General features: G+C 44.6%; 1 protein-coding gene across 4 annotated transcripts; it reads left to right on the forward strand.

Annotated features, from left to right (window-relative positions):
• The first annotated feature begins 1900 nt into the window (after positions 1-1900).
• TMEM218 (transmembrane protein 218) lies at positions 1901-22397 on the forward strand. 4 transcript variants are annotated; one of them, XR_006415462.1, is made up of 6 exons: positions 1901-2132; positions 2651-2721; positions 4744-4854; positions 6852-6954; positions 16086-16293; positions 16795-22397. XR_006415462.1 is itself a non-coding variant. In XM_044437670.1 (5 exons), exons 3-5 carry the CDS (start codon positions 4745-4747, stop codon positions 16221-16223), a joined length of 351 nt encoding a protein of 116 aa, XP_044293605.1. In that variant the 5' UTR covers positions 1901-2132; positions 2651-2721; position 4744; the 3' UTR covers positions 16224-16365. The 4 variants fall into 4 exon arrangements, 2 of the variants coding, with proteins under 2 accessions (XP_044293605.1, XP_044293606.1); XR_006415463.1 differs by having other exon boundaries at positions 18928-22397; XM_044437670.1 differs by lacking the exon at positions 16795-22397 and having other exon boundaries at positions 16086-16365.
• Positions 22398-24855: the final 2458 nt, after the last annotated feature.

Genomic DNA, 24855 nt, shown 5'->3' on the forward strand with positions numbered 1-24855 from the left:
GGAAGCCCTCTTTGCTTTTCAGGGAGAAGAGTCTGGGGTAATGTGGAAGAAATGATGCAGCAGGAGAACAGAGAGTGAGCAGAGTCTTTCGTAGTCCGGAATAATGGGGCGAGGAAGTGTGTGACTCAGGAAATGATTCCTGTTTCAAAAATAGGGGCATTACCTGTGTGGCAATCGCTCTTTCTTCTTTCTGTTTCTCCAGGGCAACTGGTATGCTGATCCCGGAGACAGTCTATAACCATCATAAGTAGAGGCTGCTATCTGTGATAATTGCAAATATTTATGCGCTATTAAATGGTACTCCTGTGATCTAGGCATAAATAGATGGACACCAAAAATGTACTTTCAGAGCCCTTGCAGGTGCAAAGATACTTCAGACTTGGAAGGATAAGCACTCACCACCTTCAGCAATCCATTTCATCTGGATGCTTTAGATACATGGTCTGTTTGCATTAATGCATTTATTTGAAGCTGATATCAATGTGGGATCATTCCTCCCTTTTTAAACTAATGGTGTTGTGAACAGATAAGCACATGTTTCTATGTCATGTTCTTTTTATTTTATTTATTTATTTATTTATTTTGCTTTCTTCTTCTGTTGCTGGTTTTCCCTCTTTCTCCTTTTCGTCTCTAATTGATATGTTTAGATGAGCATTAGCTCTCAATAAGGCCAATCTATGCCGGTATTCTTTTTACATTGCCTTACCATGGTTATCTCCACACACCGTTCAACAAAGCCTGAGATCATACAAAATCTTTGTTTCTTACCTAAGTGGGACTCTGAAATAAAACAGAACTCTAGATAGCAGTCCCTTAGCATATATGAAAGGGGAGTGTGGGGGAGGCCAGATGGTAAATTTCTCACAAGTTGGCATTACAAGTGTTTCTGTTTTAGGTCTTTCTTTAATGTTTTAAATAGCGGAAGCATAGCAAATGTGGGAAGATGTTTTTCCCTAATAATAGTAATTTTTAGTGCGGGTGGGGGTGTAAATATGATGAAAATGAGCAGAAAATCAGCCAAAACAGTAGGCACAGATAAGTATGTACCACCATTATTCCTCTCTCTCCACAGGCCAGTTAAATATTTCATTGAGCTTTGGTGCAGTATAATGAAGAATAACCTTCCTATAACAGCCCTATTTCAGGCTACAATCTGATATACATTTCTCCGAGATGAAACTCCACTGAATTCATTGGGATTTACTTCTGCTTAGACATGCATAGGACTGCACTGCTAATGGAGCTGATTTTATTATTGATGTGGGTACTATACAAAAGTCAGTTTTATTATTATCATTAATGGTAATAGTCTTTTTTGCGGTGGGGTGGGGAGAAGCGGTGTGTTCTTGCTTCCTGCTGCTGCAGGTGGTTGCTTTGATTTGTGCTGGGCCACTTCGCATTTTCAGCTTGTCCCTAGCCCTGGAGTAATTGGCACTGCAGAAACAGTTTCTATTTCAATAGAATTGGCCTGCAGTTAACGGCTTCGCTTGTTGCGAAAGGCTGCAAAATTACTGAGCTGGACAGAGCGAGGGGACCGATTCTGGGCCACTCCAGGAACGTGGGAAACAAAAATGCCCCCCAACATCCTTCTTCCCGCCCCGCTCTCAACACCGCAAATCAAACCACGGCCGAGGGGAGAGAGGGGGCCACCCTCTGACAGAACGGACGAAGGCGATTGGCGCAGAGTAGCTTCCATCCATCCTCCACTTACACCAATCAGAGTGCTCGTTCTCAGAGAAGCGGTGTTTATGGCAAGGCTTTGGGGCTGCCCATGGTAACCGCCAATCCGACCCATGGGAGGAGATGAAAGGGTAGTGATTATTGGTCGTCACGGGAATGCGTAAATGCAACGTTTTCCATGATTGGTTAGTAGGCTTTCGCTCTCCCGGGCTGTGGCTGACAGTCGGCCCGGGTGGGAATGGGGCCTGTTGAGAGCTTTCTGTATCCATGCTGCGGGTGCGAGGCAGCGCATTCCTGTGCTTTGGGCTTTCCAGCGGGGGCTCTCTCTCCTCTCCGCTCCTGTAGCTCTGCTACATTATTCCAAATCTGAAAAGCTCCTTTAACTTGCAAACTGTTTTAATCTTGCTCAGTTCCCTTCTTTCTCATACGCACCCCAACAACGCCCTGTTGAGGTAGGCTGCCCATCTTCCTCCCCTTTCACCGCAAGCGCCAGGCAGAGTTGCCTTGTCACGGAGAGCTGCGGGACAGGGCGGAACTGAGCTGGTGCAGCGTTGCCCCATCGGAGCATCTCCCTCTTGGGTGAAGTGGCGTTTGTGATGTGCTTGTATGGGCATAATCCTGTGCACGTTTAGCCAAAAAAAAGCCCTGCCTTTTTCTGTCTGAATATGCATGGGAGTACACCCTGCACTGCTTTAAGAGGCTGCCTTTTTGGAAGGAAAAATGGAATATAATTTCCTTTCACAACCGCTGATCGATTTTCTTCTCTTCCTCCTCCCTCCCCTAAGTATGGAGGTTCCAGATAGCCCCTGCTTCCTACTCTAATATATTTCAATTTAAAAGTAATTGTGAAGATGACACCAGAACATATGAACTGGACATATCACTACAAACTCTTTGGATGGGACAATCATGCAATGCATAAATAAAGCAAAGGGAGAAAAGCTTGATTTGTTGACTTTTATTTTCCTAGCTTGCCCTGAAGCCGTGAAAGCGCAAGGGCTCTGCTGGAGGTGGGGAACAAGGTGGCAAAACCACTGTGAGGTAAGTCTGTCTTAATCCTTCTTTACAGATCTAGGACTAAGAACATAAGATGGGCCTGGCTGCTTCTGGCCAGTGGTCCTTCTGCACCCTGTTTCATGCAGTAGCCAGCTAGATGCTTCCCTGAAAGCATCCTTCCTTGAACAGGCATTCTCTGGATGTGTTGAACTGTAGCCCCCATTGTTCTGCAGCCAGGATAAGCATGTCAGGCTCCTGTCATCCCCTAGCCAGCATGGCCACCTGACTGGAACTGTAGCCTTGCATAAGCATGATGGCTGGGGATGACACAGGCTGCAGCCCAAGATCCCCGAAGGGCATACATTTGGGGGAGTGTGGCATAAAGGCAATAGGTTCCCCACCATCACCACTGCCACTGCTATTGCATGCTTACCAACATACAGTCTCTGGACACAGAAATTCCAGTTTGTTGCCATGACTAGGAGGTGTTTAAACTTTTCCGTGAATTTGCCTAACTGGGGTTGTCACCCCCTGCTGTGGCAACCGCTTTTATGAGCTAACTGTGCATTGTAAAAGAAGTATTTTCTGTGGTCTCTGCTGAATCCACTGCCTGTCACCTTCATTAGGTGAGCCCCAAATTCTAGAATGGGGAGAGAAAAGCTCTTTTTCTACTTTTCATTTATATATTTTCAATAACTGAAAAGTTGGGTTTTTTTTCCATCAAAACTGAGGGTGCTTCCAGATGAGGCTTTTCTGGCTCCACCATCCTGCCTCATTCACAGAATTTTATGAGAAGTCCATATGACGACATCTTCACCTTGTAACCCTCTTGTGTTTTTCCACTACTTCTTTGGACATTTTCTTTCCACAAAAAGTCAGTGAAGGAGTACAAGATGGAATAGCTACATAGTTTGCTCCCCCCCCACCACCCCTGCTAGGAGCTTTCTGTCTGGGAGCATCCTAAAAAAATCTTGGAATTCTTTTCTTTTGACTCCCCTCCCCTATTTTGATTATCCTTCTACTCCCCTTTTCAGCTGTGAGGTTACCTGCACAGTGTAATGCGATGAGATCATAACCGCTATGGAGTTGGGACCATGTTTTGCTGAGCATACAGTGGTTCAGGGGTGGGCAAACTGTGTTTTTAAGCCTAATTTCAGAAGCTCTCTGTAAGCAATCAGGAATTCTGGCAAAGTATCCCTTTCTCTGCAGCTTACTGAGTATGAAAGAAGCGGGACAGGAGAAAGTGAAGAAAGGAAGGAAAGGGAGTGGGCATTCCTGCTTTCAGCTCTGGCTGTACTCACCACCACATTCAGCCTCACGCACTGCCAGCATAGACCCCCAGCTTATCACCTCCAAGTCAATGCAGCCCGAGGATCCCCCACATCCATTGAATTACCTATGTAGGAAGCTGCTTGTGAGTCAGATTATCATTCTCCAATCCAGCACCCTTCAGATGTACTGCACTACAGCTTCCATCATGCACTTCCACTAAGGTGGGGTGATGGGAGTTGTGGTCCCACGCACTTGGAGAGCACCAGGTTGTGGAAGGCTGGTCTACATTAACTGCCAGCAGTTCTTCAGGGTCCCATAGAGGGGGATTTCCCACCCCTCTTTGGAAACACCACTGAGTACAGACTTCAGGAGCTGCTCTGTTCCCAGAGGGTATGCTAGCACACTTCAGATACATACCCGTAGGTAGACCATATGCTTCGGTGGGGTCCAGATGGATCACGATGCAATGTGTTGTAGCTGCTTTCCGCTAGGAAGACCCAGACATGCCTGTCCTGTTTGGAGAGTGTCACCTATTACACTGCAGCACACAAACATATTGAACTCAATGTCAAGTTGTAATGTACAGTTTTGGTGCAGTTTCTGTGCTTTTGCCCACGTCTCTGTTTCACGTTTGGTCTTTTTAAAATAATGATCCTTCAAAGAAGAGGGTCAGACTGTTCTGTTATGATTTTTCCATAGACAACATCAAACTTCCAGATTGGAATAAGAGAGCTGTTTCTGTGTTAAGGAGCATTGACTGAGAGTTCTTTCTTTTCATGCTTACCTTCCTTCCAGGATGCCTGGTACAATACTCGGAGTTGGGCCTGGAGTCTTCATCTTAGCACTGCTCTGGGTTCTCACCTTGTTGCTCTGTGTGTTGTTATCCAGAGCGGCTGGACTTGCTAGGTAAGGTGATCTCTCATGCTGGGAAATTAATTGGAGGAGGAACTGCTGACCATGTGGATTTTAGGCAAACATTAAGAGGAACTTATCGATGAGAAGATCACTTTCATAGTGGAATTGAGAGCCAGTGTAGTGTAGGGGTTAAGAGGCAATTTGGGTTCCAGTCGTGACTGTGGGCCAGAGACCTTCAGCCCTACCTCCCTCACAGGGTTGTTGTAGTGGGGTAAGATTGAGAGCAGCAGGAGGAGAATGAGGTAAGCTGCTTTGAATTCTTTGTAAGAAAAAGGCTAGGCATTAATCCAATACATAAATAATTGCTTAGATTGGTGATGGGATCTCCCTTGCTGGAGGTCTCCAAACAGAGTTTAAATAGCCATCTGTTGAGGTTGCTCCAGCTTTTCAGGACTGAGCAGGAGTTTGGACTAGATGGCTGAGAAAATCTCCTCTAACTCTGAGTCTGTGAACTCAGTTTTGCCTCCATGCTTCTCCTGTTGTGCTTCTTTTGTTTGTTTAGTCGCAAATTCATGCCCATCATGACCCCATGGACAACATTCCTCCAGGCTCTCCTGTCCTCCACCATCCCTGGGAGTCCACCCAAGTCCACACTCACTAGTGACTCCATCCAGCCACCTCATCCTCTGCCATCCCCTTCTCCTTTGCCATCAATCCCTGCTCTGCTTTGGGTGCTGGTAATCCTCCAGGTTCAGAGGGTTGGGGGAATCCCTGCTGGATTGCTCCATGAGCCACATATGGTTAATGAAGATTTCTTTATCTGGGACACAGTCCTTTAAAAAATCAAACCTCGAATCAAGCATTCAAATCATGGGTTGTGATATTATTTGGAAAACATAATAGATTCATTAAGTTCCCTGCTGTTGCTGTGGTAAAATCCTCTGAAACCAAAGTGAAAAATCGCTTCATGCTCTGCACTATTGTTATCAGACAAGACCTGGAATATAATAACTCTTTTGCCATATAATGTTTCATTTGTAAAAATGCTGCTTAATAGGACTTTTAGTGACAAAGGCCTGCCTGGTCATCTGGCCTATGTACTTCCTTCCTCTTAATAATTATGATTTAATAAATTAGGGACCCTTTACTTGTTTAATTCATTTCCTGCTATTGGCTGGATAAGTTGTCTCTGTGGGAGAATGGAAAAGCACTGCTTTTTAGCTTGGTCACAGAACACTCTGCTACTGGAAAAGGCAGCCTGGAGTTTTCAATTGCTTTGATGTTCCTTCCACCCATTTTTTTTTTCAAATGCAATGCATGATTCTTAGTAGGTGGAGTTCCGAACTATGCTGTGAGTATAGTATGAGTATGAGTATAAGTATACAGTAACTAGAACATTTGCCTTATATAAGGCACTGCAGGTCCAAACATTTAAAAGTTCAACAATTAGTTTGGCCTAGAACCCCGTTTGGATGAAATACCCATGAAACAAAGAGAGGCTGTTACGAAGTTAAAATTTACCCAGGGGACAGAGAGCTTGGAAAGGACCCCACCCCACAGAATTGGACTGGTGATCAAGCATAAAATACCTCTGTTGTAATAAAAAAGAGGGAAAAGCTGCTCCTGACCTCCTCTCATCTGCAGAGAGGTAGTCTGTGCACATAGACTCTATGCAAGTCTTCCCAAGAGCTGAAACTGCAAAAAAGAGTTCACAGAGCCAGCTTCCAGCCTAGATGTTGGGCATGTTAGGCTAAATCTCCTGATGCTGCAGCAGGAGGTAAGATACCCTTCCTGTTCTTGTTCTCACACGTATAGTACAGTGGACCTAAATTCTTGCTTAATGTGGTGGGTGGGTTGATGTGATCAGGAAGGGAAAAGGTGGAAACTTATATGGCTGCCCTTTTTGTGCTGCATAGGGAGACACAAAGGACTGCTCCCAGCATTTGGCTCATGAAAGATGATACTCCTATCCATGTTCTATTCAAAAGTTTCAAGGACGTGGTGGCTACGGTTCTAATATTACCAATGATTGCTATGTTTTTCTCTAGGTTTTCTGTCATTTTGGTTTTCTTTGCGGCTGTGATAATCACATTGGCTCTGTTGCTTTTTCCTCGTGCCAGTGAATTGCCAGAACCACCTGCTGAAATTAAGGTAAAGGTGTGGCAAATCCCCCATCTCCTCGCCCCTTCATAGTGCTTTGTACCAACCACTTCAAATCTGGGCTGTTTACAGTCTGATCCAGGCACTAAGTCCCAGCTGAACGCATCCCTAAAAGTGGTCAGCCAATGGCCTATTTGGAGGGAAAGGCAAGGGAGTTACTGGATTGAGAGAGAGCAGGATTTAGACCAGCACAGAGCATATATGTAGGATGCATTTGGGCTGAAGGCAGGCTGAGAGATTGGAGACAAACAGCTTCGAGGTCCAGTTGGCAGCCCATTGCCTGCAAGTAAAGAGGAAGACCCACTTGGTCTTTCTCAGTAGCAAGCATTCCAGTCTAAGTAAAATCAATGTTAGGCCTCGGGCCTGCCCCTCTTGTCTGTCCTGAAGATGGTTACTTGTTTTGGTCTCTGGGAGTCTCCTCCATTCTCGTAGAGGCCTATATAGTGGGCTCCATGCATGTGAAAAATGTAGGTGCAAAACTGATCTTGATATGGAGCCTTTCTCCTCTTTGATACCACACCACAACCTGTTTCGGGGGGGGGGGCTTGGGGGGGTGAATGTATGCAGGCATGCCCCTTTGTGAGGTTATGAGTTTGAAAGTTCTCCATTGCATATGAGATTCTATATGTCAGGGAAATGTGTGTGTTAACCAATCTTCTCTTGCTTTGCTTCTAACAAAGGAGAGAATAATATCTTCTCTTTGCAAGGAAGTAGTTGCAGATCAAGCACAATTACAGTACCATTATAAAGGTTATAATTACCATTAGGTGTAATGGAGATAAATTAAGGACAATCAAAATGCATTCAAGTAATATTTCATAGGTAGTACCACAGTGTTGATGCTCTTTGTGATGTACCTCTAAAGAACAACAGAATTATTCTTGGTATAATGATTCACAGCAGGGAAAAATCAATCTGGATAAGGAACAGTGTGGCTTTCTTGGTTTAGATTAACTGGTGGCTTGTTCTGCACTACACATCAGAATGTTCCACCTTTCTTTTGACCTGTCTTCATTCACCTCCTATATTTTGTTTTCTCTAGCTGGCCTATACCTACTTCTTTTTCATGCCTTTAAATATCTTTTTACACTAATAAGTCAAAGTCTAGATAACAGGAGAGTTGATCGTTCAGTGATAAAGTTTATGTCAGCCGTCCTGAGGCTTTTGCAAAAGGACGGCATATAAATATCACAAAACAACAACAACAACAACAACAACAACAACAACAACAACCTGTGCTGCATACAAAAGGTCCCAAGTTGGATCCCTGCTTCCTCCAGTAGGGATTAGATCTCAGGGGTAAAGTAGCTGCTGCCAGTTAGTGTTGCAATACCAGCCTTGAAGGACCAACGGTCTGAATCAGCATAAGGCAGAGTTCTGTGTTCCTACATGCCTCCCATGGAGAACAGGAGGACACAACCTGCAGGCCTCATGTGGTTCCTTTGTGGCCAGATTTACCCCCTATGTTGCCTCTGCCACCGAATCTCCTTTGCTGCTATTTACTGCCAGCCTGCAGTCATGCAGAACCCCCTCTGTTGTAGAGGAACAGTGCTGAACTTCCCTTCGCCCAAAGGCCAAGTTCATTTTCAGAGTGGCATGTGGGGACTGCAATCTCGTGGTGGTGAGACCAAAAGCAAAAGGAGTGAGATCAAACTATGCAGAGTACCAGCGTGGTTCAGCTGAAAATTCATGCTGTCAGTAACTAAATCTTGGAAGAATCATACCCATCTTTTAGAGTGGCGAGTGTGGGGAATGCACAAAAGCCACGGAACCACCAAACAATCAGTAGGCATTGAAACGAGGGTGGAGAAGAGGGGGAGCATCCCTGACATCTCTAGCTATAATAATGGTGATGCTGATAGTAAAGAATCAGGCATAATTATGACATTGCATTTATATTCCTCCGTTTTCTAGTTGTGAGGAACCCCAGGCAGTTTGCATGGCTCCATTTTAGCCTTAAAACAAGAATCCTGTGAGGTAGGTGAGGCTGACAGTGTGTGACTGGCGCAGAATCATTCAGTGGGCTTCACTATCAAGCATTATAACCCGGTTCTCCCAGGTCCCTAATCCCACATCCTACCTACCGGATCACACTGGCTCTGGTAGCAGGTGATGTGAAAGGACTTTCTCTTCCTGTGATCCTGGAGGACCACTTCTAGTCAGATCAGTCACTATAAGGCAGCTCCCTTGATTCAGCCATCCCCTTGGGGTCAGAGAAAGCTAATGCCAAAAGTAGGTTCTTTGTTTTGCTCAGACAGGACAGGATTTAAGCTTTTTCTTCCCCTAAAAACAAAAACAAAAAAAAAAAAACCCTGAGTGAAGCTAGTCCCCTATCCCAAGTCACATGTTTCTGAGCTGGAAAGTAAAGCCTTGGAAGGAATGTTTAGATTATTCACTGGAATAACCATATTGGGTAACTTGTAGCAGCTTCTGAAGGGAAATGCTTTTATACTGAGGTTTGTTTGCAAAGTAAATCTGTTTCTACATTGGATCATTTGTCAGGGAAATCATTTTTTCCACTGGGCTTACAGAAGATGCCTGGCTTCATGACTGTAGGTGCAAAGGCATATTGGATGGCAAATTGGAGTTTATTGTATAGGATACAGTGGTTGTGTGGCAGCTCATTAAAACACTGAGTAAACTATGTCACTGTTTGTTTAGCTTTTTCATTGTTGTGGCATACCGGCTAATTTGTAGCCCAAACAATTATATCTACAAGTCTGGATTTGGGTGATGTGGTTTCCTGCTTCCATTCTCCAGAAAGGCCCATCAATTGGAAGTCCTTTGTGCTTATAATCCTTGAAGTCTTCCTGGGACAGGCTAGGAGTTGTGGGCCTTTTTTTCTGTCTCAACTTGCATGGCATTGCTTCCGCAATCTTTTTCAGTGAGATGGAGTCATATAAGACCCAATCTGAATTAGATTTCCATAGCAATTTTCCACTTGTTGAATTTGATAGTGTTGTGGTAACTAGTAATAATGCAGATGGATTTCTAGTCTCATTTAGCAGATCTCTTCTTACGCTCACCTTAAAGATCAGTGCTTTAACATGCCTTGAGCTCTTTGTTTTGTTGCTGTTATCTAAGCAAAATGGAGCTAAAACTGTTGACTGCCATTGATGCCGAGGGGTCCTTTCTTTCTGTGACTCACAGTGCTTCCCTCTCCAGCTTGTTGTCTTGTCTGCTGTTAGCACAGCTATGTTGAAGTCACCCTCCACTGCATCTCTTTGGTGGGAAAATCATAAAAGAACCATCCCAGACTAAGCCATAGGTCCATCTGATCCCACATCCTGTATCCTGCAGTGGGCCAAACAGATACCTCTGGACTGATCCCAAGAAGCAGGGCACAGTGGCAGTAGCCCTCCGTGCTGTTCCCCAACTGGGATTTGGTGGCATGCTGCTTCTGAGCCTCCCAGCCATCATGGTTAATATCCTTTGATAGATACATGCTTCATGAATTGGTCTCATTCCTGCTTGAAATGCGGTGGCCACCACCCTAGCTTGTGGTTTTATTGCTGCTGTTTCTTTGTCTATTGAATGTTAAGCAAGCTGCCATCAGTGAGAACCTTTGCTCGTAGCTGACAGTCAGCTTTGTAACTGCCTGTTTCTGATACCCTCCAACCTTCACTCCTGCAGCTAGGTGGGGGAACTTGGTGCTCTCTCACACAGTCTACAGAAGGTCAGGCTCTTTGATCCAGACAGTTCTCAGTTCTCTCTGTGTTTCTGCTCTCTTTTAAAAAGCTGCCTTGAACCCCCAACCTTTTCTCTACAATTCCCATGTAGGGGAATGCTTCGTTGCCTTAGATTTGGTAACATGACCTGCAGCCTGTAAAGAAAAAAATACTATATAAATGGCTGGCAATAAAGATGTGAATTTTAATTGTGGTGATCACATCTTTGATCCTGGGAGCTGTTTTTTATTTCTCTTGGTGCCGACACTTGGCTGCTTATTAGACTACTTCCATCTCCTCGCCCCAGAAGCCCCTTCTCTAGGGGCAACTGTAATCCTACCCCCTTCCCTCCCAAACACACTTTCACTAACGCAGCTGCTGCCTCCAGCAGATTTCACCAATAATCAAATGTTCCTCCTCGAGGCTTTTCCCTGCTGCTAGATTAACCCTCAAAAACGATCTGAATTTCCATTACCAGCAGTCTGGCTCCCTTCAGAGGAAATACTCCTCCTTCCCAGAGGTTTCCCAGTCCTAATTATTTAAACTCCACATTCATTATGAAACCCTTTTCCTGTCCTCCTCTGGAGATAGTGAGGATGCTTTGAGCCCTCTGGCACGAGGCTCCTTCATGACTGCTTCCTCCCACGCACCCCCATGGTCGCCACACTGGAGCAGCAAGGGAAACTGCCTTGAATGTCTTAGGTCAGTTGCACCATTCTTTTGAAGAACCTCCTTGCCCAGCCTTTCAGTTTTACAACACTAATGTGCCCTTGTTGGAAGGGATTGGGATGTAATTTCTCAATGGAATGGATCTGTGGAATTATCCTTTTTAATTTATTTTTTAACCTGGAGACATGGGTTTGAGAGAGAGCATTTTCCCTATCATAACAATGGAGTGTCGTCGAGAAAAATGTAGTCTTCTCCTCAGCCAGCAGGGTTCTTGCATTTTGAGTGTGAATGATGTACCTGTTAGATGGCACTAATAAGAAGCAATGCAGCTCCACCCTCTCTTCCCTGTGATTGCACGATCTCGCGGAACGATCTTGCAAACTGGGGGCTCAGATTGGGTACTGAGTTTGAGATTTTATATTGATTATCATACGAGATTTTACCATATGAGATTTTATATTGATTATCCTCTCCTTGTGCTCTCTACACCATCAAAAACACATGCAGCAAAGCTCCCTTACACTTTTCGTGTTCAGGCACTCGATCTGCATTTCAGTCTGGAGTTGCAGGATTTACATTTAGTGGGTACATTCTCTTAAGCTGATTGTCAGAATAAGTCCTTGATGGACCTAAGGAATCGCCATTTTCTAGCCTAAGGGTAGCCACTGCTGGACTACTGGTCAAGTCCTGGTAGACCATCTCAGCTGCAATGGTAGCAGAGGTTCTCGAAAAGAATGTTGGTCTAAGGGAATCTTGGCCAAATCCAAGATTCTTATCCAAAGCTGCCTGCTTTGGGACTCTTAACACAGTTTAATTATGCCAGAACTGTTAGGAGTTTCATATTAATTCCAGTTTTTTAAGCAAACATTCTATGCATGGCAAGTAGGCCCTACAAAATTGAAGTCAGCCTATCTCTTATGCCTTCATCTCCCTAGCATATTTTTCAAAGGTTGTTACAAGCCTCAGTTATAATTCTAGGTTAAATTGATACCTGAATCACAACAATTCATAAGAAGAGATGCTATCGAATCCAAGCCCTACAGAATTAAGGGCACAATTAATTAGAGGCCAGTTGCTGTGTCCCAGGCAGCTTTTGGTTGCTGGTTCAGGTCTGGCTAAACTCTAGGACAGTCTGCTGCTGCCCACTGTCTGGTTCTGACACAAGCAAATCAGGATCCATGGAACCAGGAACAATGGATGTAGTTGAAGGAATTAATAGAATTCAGGTTTTGGAGGAGGCAGGTGAGAATTAAAGGATCAGCAGCAGATAGCGCAGTCACAGACAGGCTGGTGGCTATATGTAGCATAACATGGCTGGGACCCATTCCTTCCAGGAACTGAGAGTGGCTTCATGCTGAAGGTTCAGAAGGTAATGAGTCTATGCTGGTGCTAAAGGCAATTGCTGAGGTGCTCAGGATGAGTTCAAGGGAACCGTTCGTGTTCATTTGGATATAAAAAAGAGTGAAGGGCACTGACCAAGGAATCTGTCAAAAGGCAAGATGAGGATAAAATGAAGTGCACGATGCACATATGGATGGAGGAACCGAGCTGGTGCAAGGAGGGGCAGTGAAGAATAGCAAGTCCAGGAAATAAGGCTGCAGGGCTAGAAGAGCAGACCAGATAATACCTTCTTCTGGTGAAGGTCTATAGCACAAAGGGGGACTCTCTGGTCCACGAGCTGAATGCAGCCCCCGCGAGCTCCCCATCCAGTGCTCAAGCTTCTTCTGCTCAACATTCCACTTTTGGGACAGTGCAGTGCCAAGCCCCAAATCAGTGCTAGTCCAAGCCTGGTGTTAAGGCAGAACAGAGGAACTAGCTCTAATCGGCTATGGCAAGACTCCCGTTCAAGTCCTTACATCCCTAATAGAATCATAGCCCGTTTCCATTCCACCGTCTGCCCTACATGTATACCAGTGTTGCTTTACTCCGTGTTGCAAGTATAGTTCAGGAGAACGGGTACAAACAGGGCTGCAAGGTGCAGTGACTGTATGAGAGACATGCCTGTATAACAAAACAGTTCATTTGGAGGATCTCTAGGACTCTTTCTCTCTTAGCCATAGCCCAGCACAATATGGTATCAATAATACATGTCCTGAGCTTTCAGCACCCAAAGCCAACTAATTGGCTAATTAAAAAGTGAAGCGTGTTGAACGAGCAAACATGTCACCCACAGGAGACTTGTTCTGTAGCGGAGGCAAGGTCAAGCTTGTGTTAATGCTGTTTCATGAAACTCACCTTTACTGTAAGCAGAGTATGTTGAACAGTCCCAAGAGCTGGGAAGGTGCTTTTTTCCCTTCCTTTTGGAAGCTGTGTCTTCTTGTTGGGGTGGGGGCAGAGGCAGTACCTGCCAACCACACTCTTCTCCTGTTTGTGTAAGGCTGCTCAGAGCCTTTTTCTTTGTATCCGGATGGAAGCTTTAGCACTGCTTCTCCCCTCACGTTCCAGCATGTGCATTTGCAGGATCGACAGCCACCATAACTATCGGAGTTTAATGTTAACCACGTGGACAGAGTGCAACTGCGGGGCAGCTAGAGCAGAAACCAGCCAGTATGGATACCAGACCCAAGGCTTTGTGCAAATGTCAAACCTTAATGAGCATGGAAGGAAAACTCAAGAAATACTTAATTGTGCATTTATTAATTCTGGGAGCCTTTGCTGTAAACACGAACTGGGGATATCCCTGCATGAGAATAAATTTGATATGGGCTGCTGTTTATCCCATTTAGTGGGATAAGTCATCAAACTGGAACCTGAAACAGTAATCCTATCAATTCACTTTGGAAACGTCCTCAGTTTCTTTGTGTGTTTTGAGTTATTGCTTGATTTCACCATGAGATACTGGATATGGCCAACATATTTTGACAGCTGCTGTTTGTAAAGCAGATACATAACGTGTAGCCAGAGAGTCTGCAGAACTACCATCCAGTACTCTGGCTCTTCCCTAATCAGCTTGGAACATTTCTGTGGCCTTAAGAAGGCTGTGATTGAATGGGTCCTGTCTTTTTCTATGTTTCTGTCCAGTTGTTTCACACATCAACCCTAATGTCTCTGAAATTGCCAAGGACCATCACAATCTCGTCTGAAGTTGGGGCTGACAGGGGGATAGTCATTCTGATAGTGAATGATTAGGGAAGTTGCTTGTGGCTTGCTGTGGAAAAAAGGGCGGATTCCATGTTGGGGATCATTAGAAAAGAACTTGAAGATAACACTGCTAGTATCATAAGGCCTTTATACGAATCTGTGGTGCAATGTCATCTGAAATACTGCACTTCAAAAATGAAAGCGTAAAAAAGATGTGGAAAGGAAGAAAAACTACCCTCTTTGGGGGCTTTCAGTTGAAGCAAAAAGGTAATTAAGTGGGAAGGGGATCATGACACGGGTATATGAAATGACACATGCTTTGCCTAAAGTGAAAAGGGAGATTCTGCCCCCACCCTGCATAATATTAGAATTTCTGGTCATCCCAAATTGGTAGGGGAGATTCAGGGTATTTAAAGCAAGGACTTTTCCCACACAGTGCGTAGTTAAACTGAGCTTCACTACTGCAAGATGTGACGACGATCATCAACCTAAAAAGCTTTAAGAGGAGATTAAACAAATTCATGGAGCATGAGGCTATGGATTTTTACAAATTAGTACTATATACTACTTCCAGTGTCAGAGGTAATACGCCCTGAACATCACTTAGTGGGGAACATGAGTGGGAGGGTGCTGTTATGCAGATGTCCTATGTGTGGGTTTCCTAGAGGCATCTGTTTGGCCATTGTGGAAATGCTAGATAAAATCGGCTCCTTGGTCTGATCTATCAGGTCTCCTCTTTTGCTCACGTAGTTTCTTTCATATATTTCTATATTGCCCTTCAGCCAAATGGCTCCTGTTGCTAGTCATGAAATCACGTTTGACCATCGTGACACCATGGACAACATTCCTCCAGGCCTTCCTGTCCTCCACCATCCCCCAAAGTCCACTTTAGCTCACACCAACTGCTTCAGAGACTCCATCCAGCCACCTCCTCCTCTGCCATCCCCTTCTTCTTTTGCCTTCAGTTGTTCCCAGCATTAGAGTCTTCTCCAGTGAGTCCTTCCTTTGCATTAGGTATTTGAGTTTCATCTTCACTATCTGGTCTTCTAAAGAGCAGTCAGGGTTGATCTCCCCTAGGACTGACCGGTTTGATTGCCTTGCGGTCCAAGGGACTCGCAGAAGTCTCCTCCAGCACCACAATTCAAAGGCCTCAATGCTTTTGCGCTCAGCCTTCCTTATGGTCCAGCTTTCACAGCCATACATTGCAACTGGGAAAGCCATAGCCTTGACTATACACACTTTTCATGTCTCTGCATTTTATGCTTTTTAAATGGCTCCTAGGACAGTCCATAAAAATACAAACAAAATTAGTGAAGTAGATTACAGCAAAACAAATCAGTCAGGTTAAAATGAAGAATAAAACAGTAGTCAGAGTGCAGGCACAGAGATGTAAGACCCCCTGGGTGAAAAAGCCAGCTTTTCACTGGCACCAAAAAGCTAAGTATGGGTGCCATGTAAGCCTACCTGGGATGGAGTTCTGTAAGTGAAGGGCACCAACCGAAAGGCCCTTTCTCTAGTTACTGCCTGTCTCACTATCAGATGTCAGGGACATCTGGAGGACAGCTGCTGTCAAAGGCTTTGCATGGCAGGTGGATATGGAAGCAAGCATTCCTTCAAGCCCCTTCTCAATGCTTGGCCACTACATCTGCTACCAGAGTGATGTTCTGCTCTATGTGTAACTTGTGAACTTTATGTTCTCTTCAGATTGTGGACACCTTCTTCATCGGCCGTTTTGTCGTGCTCTCTTTTTTGAGTGTGACTTTTCTAGGATGCCTCTTCATGCTTTTGATTCACCACGTCCTGCAACCTGTGTATGCCAAGCCAGTGAGAGTTGCCTCATAAGAGCATAGATGGTCCATCTTTGGTGCTGCTTTGGCCTGGAGAAAAGACTTCTGCAACAAGTACTAGAAAAGTAAATTGTTTTAACCAAAAATGTCTTGTTACAGATTTTTACAGAATAAAATTTATTTTGTTATCCCTATCATGTTATAAGATATCCTGAACATTTCAGCACACATAGGTTTTAAATTCAGCTTAATAAGTACCATTGAATATGGTGTCAGTTATTAGTCTGCTTTTCATATTATGGTTTCCCCTTCAGTTCACCTCCCTTGCACAGCATGTTTATAAGAAGATGAATTTGCAGAGCAATACAGGTACAGTGTATTGGTTCTAGTGCCATGTTACCACTAGAGTTGGTAGTTGCCCATTAGCCAGGAAGGTTGATTAAGTAAATAGCAGTTTTCACACACTAAATACTGACTTGATTCACAACCAGTTTCTGTTCCCTTCTCTGCTCTGTACAAAGAAACCTAGCCTGTGTATTTCTTTGTAGTGCCTTCTGTATTTAGTGGGTTTAATTTAATGGATCCCCAAGGGCTTATTTTTGTCTCCCTGCTCCTTCCTGACACAGGTGAGAGATGCTAATGAGTCCCTCTGAGAAGTCACTTGGCTGAATTGTTCCAGAAGAAAAAACTGGAAGCAGATCATTTTTCTTAGTCACCAGATACTTTTTGTCCACTTCTAAAGAGTTGAGGGAATGCATCCCGTATCTGTTTTAATGTTTTCTCTCTGAATCTCTCATTGTTTTTTCCAGACCTGACACTTGCTTCTGCATATATACATGCACCTATGCATGCGCAAGAAAAAATGTATCTGAATGGGTGAAACTAAGATTTCATCTGTCCATAAATTTATGAAGTTTGAAGTTCTAAACTGGATTCTAGCTTTCATAGGTCATGCCATGATTCCTTGCATGCACCTTTTTATCCCATTCATAACGGGATTGTAATTAGTCCCCATGGATGACACACCCAGAACTTTTAGGCAAAGTCCTGGAGGGCCACAAGTTGCCTATTACTGCCCTACTATACAAATAATATGACTTGCTTGGCAAGCTCTCATTTCTTTAGACATGTAAAACACATACCGTTGATTTGTGTATCTGATGGTTTTCAATCATTGGCAGAGAAACCACAGAGAGTACTAAAATCCCACCCTGGTCTGTGTGATTTTTCCATCCAGTCCTGTGCAGAGCTAGGTGTGGATAAACCTATTGAAATCAATCAGCTGAGGTATGCTTTAAATGCATGAAATGTTCTCATGACTGGCAACATAGACATATTGAGTAGCAACTTGCTTTTAACAGCAGAACAGAAGCTCAACCTTCTCCAGAATGTGAAAACCATATTAAGTACAAAATTTGGCACGTGCCTGGTGGCATTGCCAAAGTGGGGGATACACAGAGTCCTAAAGATGCTCAGTGTTGGATCTGATAATGAATAGGGGTCTGGAAATCGCTTCAGTTGTCTTACACCAGAATCCACTCTATTACTGTCAGTGAATGCCATTCTCTGCCATTTTTGCTTTGCATATTTTTTTAGGATGGGGTGTCCAAAAAGCAGATCTTATTCCAGCCTTCTACGTAGGTTTTTGGGGTCAGTGATTCTGTAACTTCTGAGTATTAAATATACTTTTTGCTTTGAGTTATCCTCTTAGTTCTTGTTCATTCATAATCCGCAGGCAATTCTAATTTCCCCTGGACTGAGATATCCCATTTTGCTGGCACTAGCTGTAGAATAATTTTCATTTGGCCTAAAAAATTAAACTTGAAATGGAAGAACAGCCCCCTTTTCTCCTAGCGAAAGAGGTATGTGAGATGGCAAAGGGCTTTTTCTAACAAGATTGTAGATACATTTTCTAACTTCATTAAAGGTACTTGCCCTGGGAGTGAATAAAACCCCTCACAGAATAATTCTAAAATAGCTGAACCTCTTTTTAACAAGAGGAATAAGTAGGAAAGTAATTGGCCAGCTAAGGAATACTTAAAAACCCAGCAAATAGAAGGGAAAGCTTCCTAAAATAGATTGTCAGTGTTTCCATATCACATATTAATTGGCAACAGCCCATTTGGAAAGCCATAAAAACCTGGGGAGGTGGCAAGAAATTGCAAATACAAAGTTGCCAGTTCTCCTGATTTCATTTTTTAGAAAAGTCTCTCAGACAGAAATCAGAATACTCATGATGATAGAGTAATAAGGGTATAATTTCATTATTACAAAGCAAAGTTTGAAAAGTGTGAATTTGGCTCAAAGTCCAAATATTCAAAGTAGCGAATAACCCATTTTACATAAAAAATGCAGCTGTCACAATTCAGCACCAGGTTACATATTTATGGACAGCTTTGCATCTAAGTATTTCTGATGATTTAGGCACACTTAATGAGCTTATGCATGTCTAATTCAGCAGGTCCTTGACCATTGGTGTAGGAAATTTACTGCCACAAGGAATAATAATGACTCCTAGCACATATAATTCTTTGCTGATAAAATAGAGGAATCACAGGTTCCCTGTTTTGATGGAAGGAGCTTCCTCTGATAGGAGTCCATTGGAGAATAATCTTCATATCCAACCCAGTTTATGCTAACTTGGATGAATGGAAAATATAAATGTGGCAAATTAAAGGGAAACTGGATAAAAGGGCAGAGATTGTTAGCTAGTATGGAAATAAAGCTGGACATTCTGACACGATGTATTCTCTACCCAGCTGTTGATGCTGCTCCATAAAGTTTGCTCAAGCTTCCAAGCTAGGTGACTTGGCTGGCAAGCTGCCATTTCAAATTTCACACAGTGACCTGGAGCAATGCTGCATCGAGTGCATGATGAGGAGCTGAAATGGCAACATGCCAACCAAGCCACTTCTGCCAGACAAGCCACGGGTAGGGTGACTGTGTGTCCTACTTTACAGAGAAGGGTACTCTTTTTGGAGGTCTGTCAGGCCCCCTCTGAAGGGCTGCCGGTCCAAATCTAGTTTCAAGTGCAAGAACCGTTTGAAGGAAAAGTGGGGGGCTTGGGGTTTCCCATCAACAGTAGCTGGACAGCTGGTGGAGCAGGCACAGAGATCATTAAGCACAGTTTTCTACATTATGATGAAATGTATTGTCCTTTTATTTCCATTACAGTAAGTTCTAAGTTTAGCACATGTAATTTTATTGCAAATTTGTGCTCTCTTCTGCCCCTGCCTTTTGTTTTGTTTTGTTTTGTTTTGTTTTGTTTTGTTTTTGTGATGGGGAAGTTGGCCCACTAGTTAGACTCACACTGATATTGGAGGGGGCCTTGCCAAGGACACTTCAGTGAGAGCCTCCTCGTGTCTGAAAAAAGACATACCCAGGGGTGGGATAGACCAGGAATGGACCTTTCTGACAGAGAGCCACATCCTTCTGGTCTGAGAAAGACTTCAAAACCCACCATCCCATGTTCTCTTGCTTTTTAAAGTCGTCCAGCTGTTCCTAAGTTTAATAAAGTGCATCCTACGTATTAACTTCCAAGCCTGAGTGTTGGCTCCCTTCCTCCCTCTCCATTTGTGGGACTTGTGTGTAAGTCTTGTTCAGGCCCAGAGAGACTTAATTAAATGTGTTAATTCTGCAGCCTCCTGCTGTAATTTGTCAAGTATTTTCTGTTTTAAGTCTCACAACCCTAAGGTCAGAGACGGAGCGACCCGGGAGACCAAAATGCTCCACTGCTTGATTTCCGTATCTTTCTACCTTAACACTGGATTTGTTTGTCTTTTATTTTCTCACACAAGGATTGGCCCACTTAGCCAACACAGGTACACCAGTGGGCATTTCTGGTAATGACATTTTCAAGCATACCAGGGGGAAAAGAGCACGAGTTACAATTGAGGAGTGGGCAAGTTACGGGTTTCCAGATGTAATTGGGCTGCAACTCTCCTCATCCCTGTGCACTGGCTATGCTGGCTGGAACTGATGGGACTCCAAGTCCAGCAACCTCTGGGCTCCTCACCCCAGCCAGAGCTGGTGTTGTTAGGTCTGTTACAGTGTTAAAATTACATAATGATCAATGCTGGAGCAGTTATCTTACCGAGCTAGATCAAACAAGTGTCAGACCACTAGCTACTGTTTTTAGAAGGCTACCATGATGTGGTGGTAAGGAAACAGTTTAATTAACTTAGTGGTGGGTTGGGGGCTTAGACTGAGGGTCCCCCTGAATGCATCCACCTCAGCTGGTGTACTTGTCTCATAGCACTCATGGGAGATACAGCAATGATGGCTGCTGGCCATGGTAGCTGTGGGAAGTCTTCTGGAATCCCCGCTCAACTCAGGATCTGAGACAATGAGTCCCTGGATGGTAGCTGCTAAGGAGGGTCGTGGGAGAGAGCGGCCACCTCTCTCCCTGTGGGCTTCCCATGGGTACCTGGTCGGCCATTGTGGGAACCAGGTTGCTGTACCGGGTAGGCCTTTGGTCACATCGAGCAGGGTTCTTAGACGGAAGATAGAAGCATTTGGTTGCTGATATGCATCTCCCTGGGAGACTGTGTGGCATCTGATTTTATTCTAATTGCCGAGTGAGAAGGAGGAAGTTAGCACAGGTCCCAGTTGCCTTGAGGGCTCAACCAGGTTGGGCCAGACTCGCTGGCTGGGGAATTTTTGTTATTTATTTCATTTCTTATTGCATTCATATCCTGTCTTTTTCAATCTTGCAAGGAGCCCAGAGTAGGCTACAGGGTCCTCTTCCTTCTCTCCATTTTATTCTCATAACAACCCTGTGAGGTAGATTAGGATGAAAATCACTGACTGGCCCAAAGGCACCCAGTGAGCTTCATGGCCAAGCCAGGATTAGAACTTGGACCTGTGGAGTCCTAGTCCAAACTTCTCACTGTCACTGGAGAAGAAAGGCAGCAAGCCAGGTCCTGTCCCCCCAAATGGTTGAGAATAAATCTAGCGATGGTTCATTAGGCCTTCACAGAAGGTGCCCCTTCTCAGTTGAGCCCACTTGAAGGGGAAACAGTATGCAAGGACAAGAAGGGTCGAGGTCCTCCCCTCTTACCCATGGTCTATCTGAGCCGTTTGTCTAGCCTGGAAGAATAAGAGGAGAGATGCTGTGCAGGATGGCCGCTTACGCACTGCCAAAAAAGAAGGAAGTGCATCACACACACAGAGGCTTGCAGAGTTTTGCAAACATTTGCCTGTGCTAATTTTTATGTATTTAAGTAAATTTCTGAATAATTACTATAATTTCAGTAGAAACACAAACTAAGCACAGTGAGGAAGGTTTTGACTAGCTGTCCTCTGTTTCCTACTATGTTTGCTGTCCAGGTACTAACTCTGGATGGGCATTCACAAGGCCTCTGCTGGACTTCCTTCTTCTACCATTTATCATGAAACCCTACTTCAGCTGGACTCAAGGAGTGCCCTTTGCCGTCCAAAGGACAGGCCACAAGCATAAAATAATCTTTATGGCGCATGTGTGCTCCTTCCCACTTTCACTTTACTTCGTTCGTGTGGGTTCTAGGAGCACGGGCAGGGGACATGGCCAAAGAAGGCTGGACAGGTGCATGCAGGGCATCTGTCAGTGGGCTGCACGCCATTCAAGGGCTGCCAGTTCCCAACCTCTAATTATCTTAGAAGGAAACAATCCTGTTTTCTTTTGATGCCCTATTGTCCCATTCTTTTCACACAAAAACCAATTCCCCCCACTTTTTAAGAAAGGGGTGGGGTGGGCAAAATTCCAAGCATCTGGGAGGTCTGCAAGAAATGGGAAAAAAGCCACTTTAGAAACGGGACCACTCCTCTGTTATTCTTACTTTGGCTCCATCTAGTGACTTATCCAAGGGGAAATACAGAAAGAGGCATACATACAGGACGGCATTCTGTTTTCCAGGTAGTTCAGCCTTTATATCGCAATGCCACTCACTGCTTGTTCTCACTGTATTTCTTTTACACGCCCACCCTGTATATCACGCGGATGTTTGGAGCGACATGAAATGAATGCACAGGCAGGACAGGTTGGCTTTGTGAGGAGACTAGCAGACACCATTCAGTTCTAAAGTAAACACAGTAAAAGACACCAAGAGCCTCTTAATTCAGGGGTGAGGCAGACTTTCAGGAGTTCCCATGTTGGTTTTACTAAAACTGAGAGATTCGTGACCCAGATCTGGTGCCAAAGTCATACATGTATAATGAAGGATCCTGAGATCAGGAATTTCAAGTACTAGAGCCAGTCAGAACTTTCCACACAAAAATCCTTACCTGGTTATTCCACCCTTTCTTCATTTCAACATAAATATTGTGGCCAACTGGGAGTCATTTTATTGCTGTTATTGTTAAACAACTGGGAGTCTCAGATCTTTGATAATCTACTGCAAATTAACGTGTTGATGTAGAACTTCCATCTGGCCACCCCTGCTGTAACCTAGGTTAGATGTGAAGAATTCAGCCCTTTCTGTGACAGTCCAGAACAAAATGCACACCCATGTAACTTCTGCTTTGATTCTGCTGAAGCACTCCATTTCCTTTGAAAAAAACTGAGAGGAGGGATCTTTGAAAACGAACATATTCTGGACTCCCCCCACCAAAAAAAGATAATTTTCTAAAGATAATAATTTTCTGTAAATACATTTCAAACTTAGGTTGTATTCCCCAACCCATCTCCTTCCACAACTGAGATTAACTTCGTGGCTGAGAATACAGACTAGATTTCTACTCTGTGAAACATGTTCATTGTGTTGCTTACTCCCAAGTAAATTCCATGGACTTTCTCCCAAGTAAGTGCATATAGAACCACTGCCTAAATGGTTGAACATAATGGTTTCATTGTGAATGAAATGAGCAAATGAATGTAATCGTTTCGTTTTGATTAAAAATTGCCTGGAGTGTAGCAAAAAGGGATACGTTACCTGTAGTAATGGCTGACACCATTAGGTGCTAGATGAATTCATGTAGGATAGGCCTCATAATGGCCATACCCCCTTTCCCCAACCACCAGTCATTTGGTAGATTCCCAGCATTTGTGTCATCCGCCCCCCCCTCCAATTCTAAAGGTTGAAATGCCTTTTCAAAGGCTGACTTACTGGCAGTAAGGTTGCAGTTACAGTACTCTGATATTTGGGGTATTTGGGCCCTTCCATCTTTTGTCCTTGGCCCCACTCACCACTGCAGTGCAGCCCCTGAGAACGTCTCCAAAATGGAATTGGCCCTCACAATGAACTAGGTCTTGCATCCCTGCTTTAGCAGCTCTGTGACAGGCAGAAACCCAGTGGATTTTCCCCCATTTCTTTCCCTCTTGCTGAGTCAAGCTTTGCCTGCTGAATTTCCATCGGTTATCCTACTGGCAGTGCCACAGGAACCAGAGCGTAAAGAAAGTATCGTGGCTTTTCTTATATCCTGCAGGCAGGAGCACCAAATCTGCTGCTCTGGGAGGGAAGGGGCCCGTTCCAACCACAGGAGCAGACACACCTGCAGAGCCAGACTTTTCACTGGCAGCCCTCACTGCACCCTGCCTTGCTTCAAAGAATGGGCCCTTCTATTTTCAGCATAAACCTTGAGCTTCATAAGTAAGGGGGGTAAGTGGGTGGGCAGGATTAACATGTGCCGGAAACCCTGGCTGCAAAGCAGCACACGGGCCAGCTGAGGATTAGCAGCCCAGCACAAAGAGCCTGAAGTCATTAGTGCTAACGTCTGCCAGGCCTTAGTCATGCCCTACAAGGTGTTAATCTACTCGGGACCTTTTCTTCCATTAAACATGGCTCTGCTACAGGACTCGCCTGATCGGCGGTTCTCGGGCTGCCCTCCAGAAGGAACTGGGCCTGCTCAGGCACCGTCAGGGATGTCAAGCCAGCCGATCTGACCAGCAGCAGCAGGAGGAAATGGGGCGTTGGCCCATGGCTCCCTCTTTTAAGGCCTGAGGACCCTGCAGCAGGGCAATCACACTTCCCTATTGTGGCATGTGAGCCTCCTTGTCCTGTCTTGCTTTGCTTTTGCTCCCAAGCAGTTACGGCGTCTTGCAAACACTGCATCTGCTGTTCCTTTCCTCCCAAGTTTTCCTGAGCAAACATGTGTTTCCTGAATCTGTTGTTCCAGTATTTCAGTGCAGGGGTCACGAGATGTGTGCTGGCACAGAGGCAGGCATGCTGCCCAGAGCCCTGCAACCCATGAGGGTCCCACTGTCCTTGAAGCTGCCGCTCACCATTGCAACTTGGCTTTCATTCTAGCCCAGACAACGGTGGCAGTGAGGAGCAGGAGCAGCAGATGCTGCCACCGCTTGGGCATTTGATGGCTCTCTCTCAAGCACGCATGGCTGTGTGTCCTCCATTGAAGAAAATTGTCCTCTGTTCGAAAGCTTCCTCTGCATCTTGTTTAAAGACAAAATCCCCTAAGAAAGGAGAGTGGCAGAAACTGGAACGCGCCCATCAGAAGTTAACACCATGACAGCAGACTGACCAGACACATGGGTGATTTAGTCACGGTCTTCCCCTTGGACATGTATGCATGGCAGCCTAGCCTGAGAGTAAGTGGCACCTGTCAAAGTATCGGGCTTACCATGGATTGTTCTCCTCTTCCTTTCCCTTTCTTGCAACCAATATCCTGGAGTCCTGCACAGAGAACTCATCGTATCTTTTCCTCCTATTCCTATGCAACAAGCATTACATAATAACTGTGGGCATTGGCCAAGCAAG

This window comes from Varanus komodoensis, unplaced genomic scaffold (assembly GCF_004798865.1).
Source record: "Varanus komodoensis strain SLA01 unplaced genomic scaffold, ASM479886v1 scaffold30, whole genome shotgun sequence".
NCBI lineage: Eukaryota > Metazoa > Chordata > Lepidosauria > Squamata > Varanidae > Varanus > Varanus komodoensis.

Excerpts from the sequence above, each read along its gene's own strand:
- TMEM218 (XM_044437670.1), top strand. The coding sequence starts at position 4,745 with ATGCCTGGTACAATACTCGGAGTTGGGCCTGGAGTCTTCATCTTAGCA. Across the intron at positions 4,855-6,851 it reads AGAGCGGCTGGACTTGCTAG|GTTTTCTGTCATTTTGGTTT; the intron begins GTAAGGTGATCT and ends GTTTTTCTCTAG. Across the intron at positions 6,955-16,085 it reads AACCACCTGCTGAAATTAAG|ATTGTGGACACCTTCTTCAT; the intron begins GTAAAGGTGTGG and ends TGTTCTCTTCAG.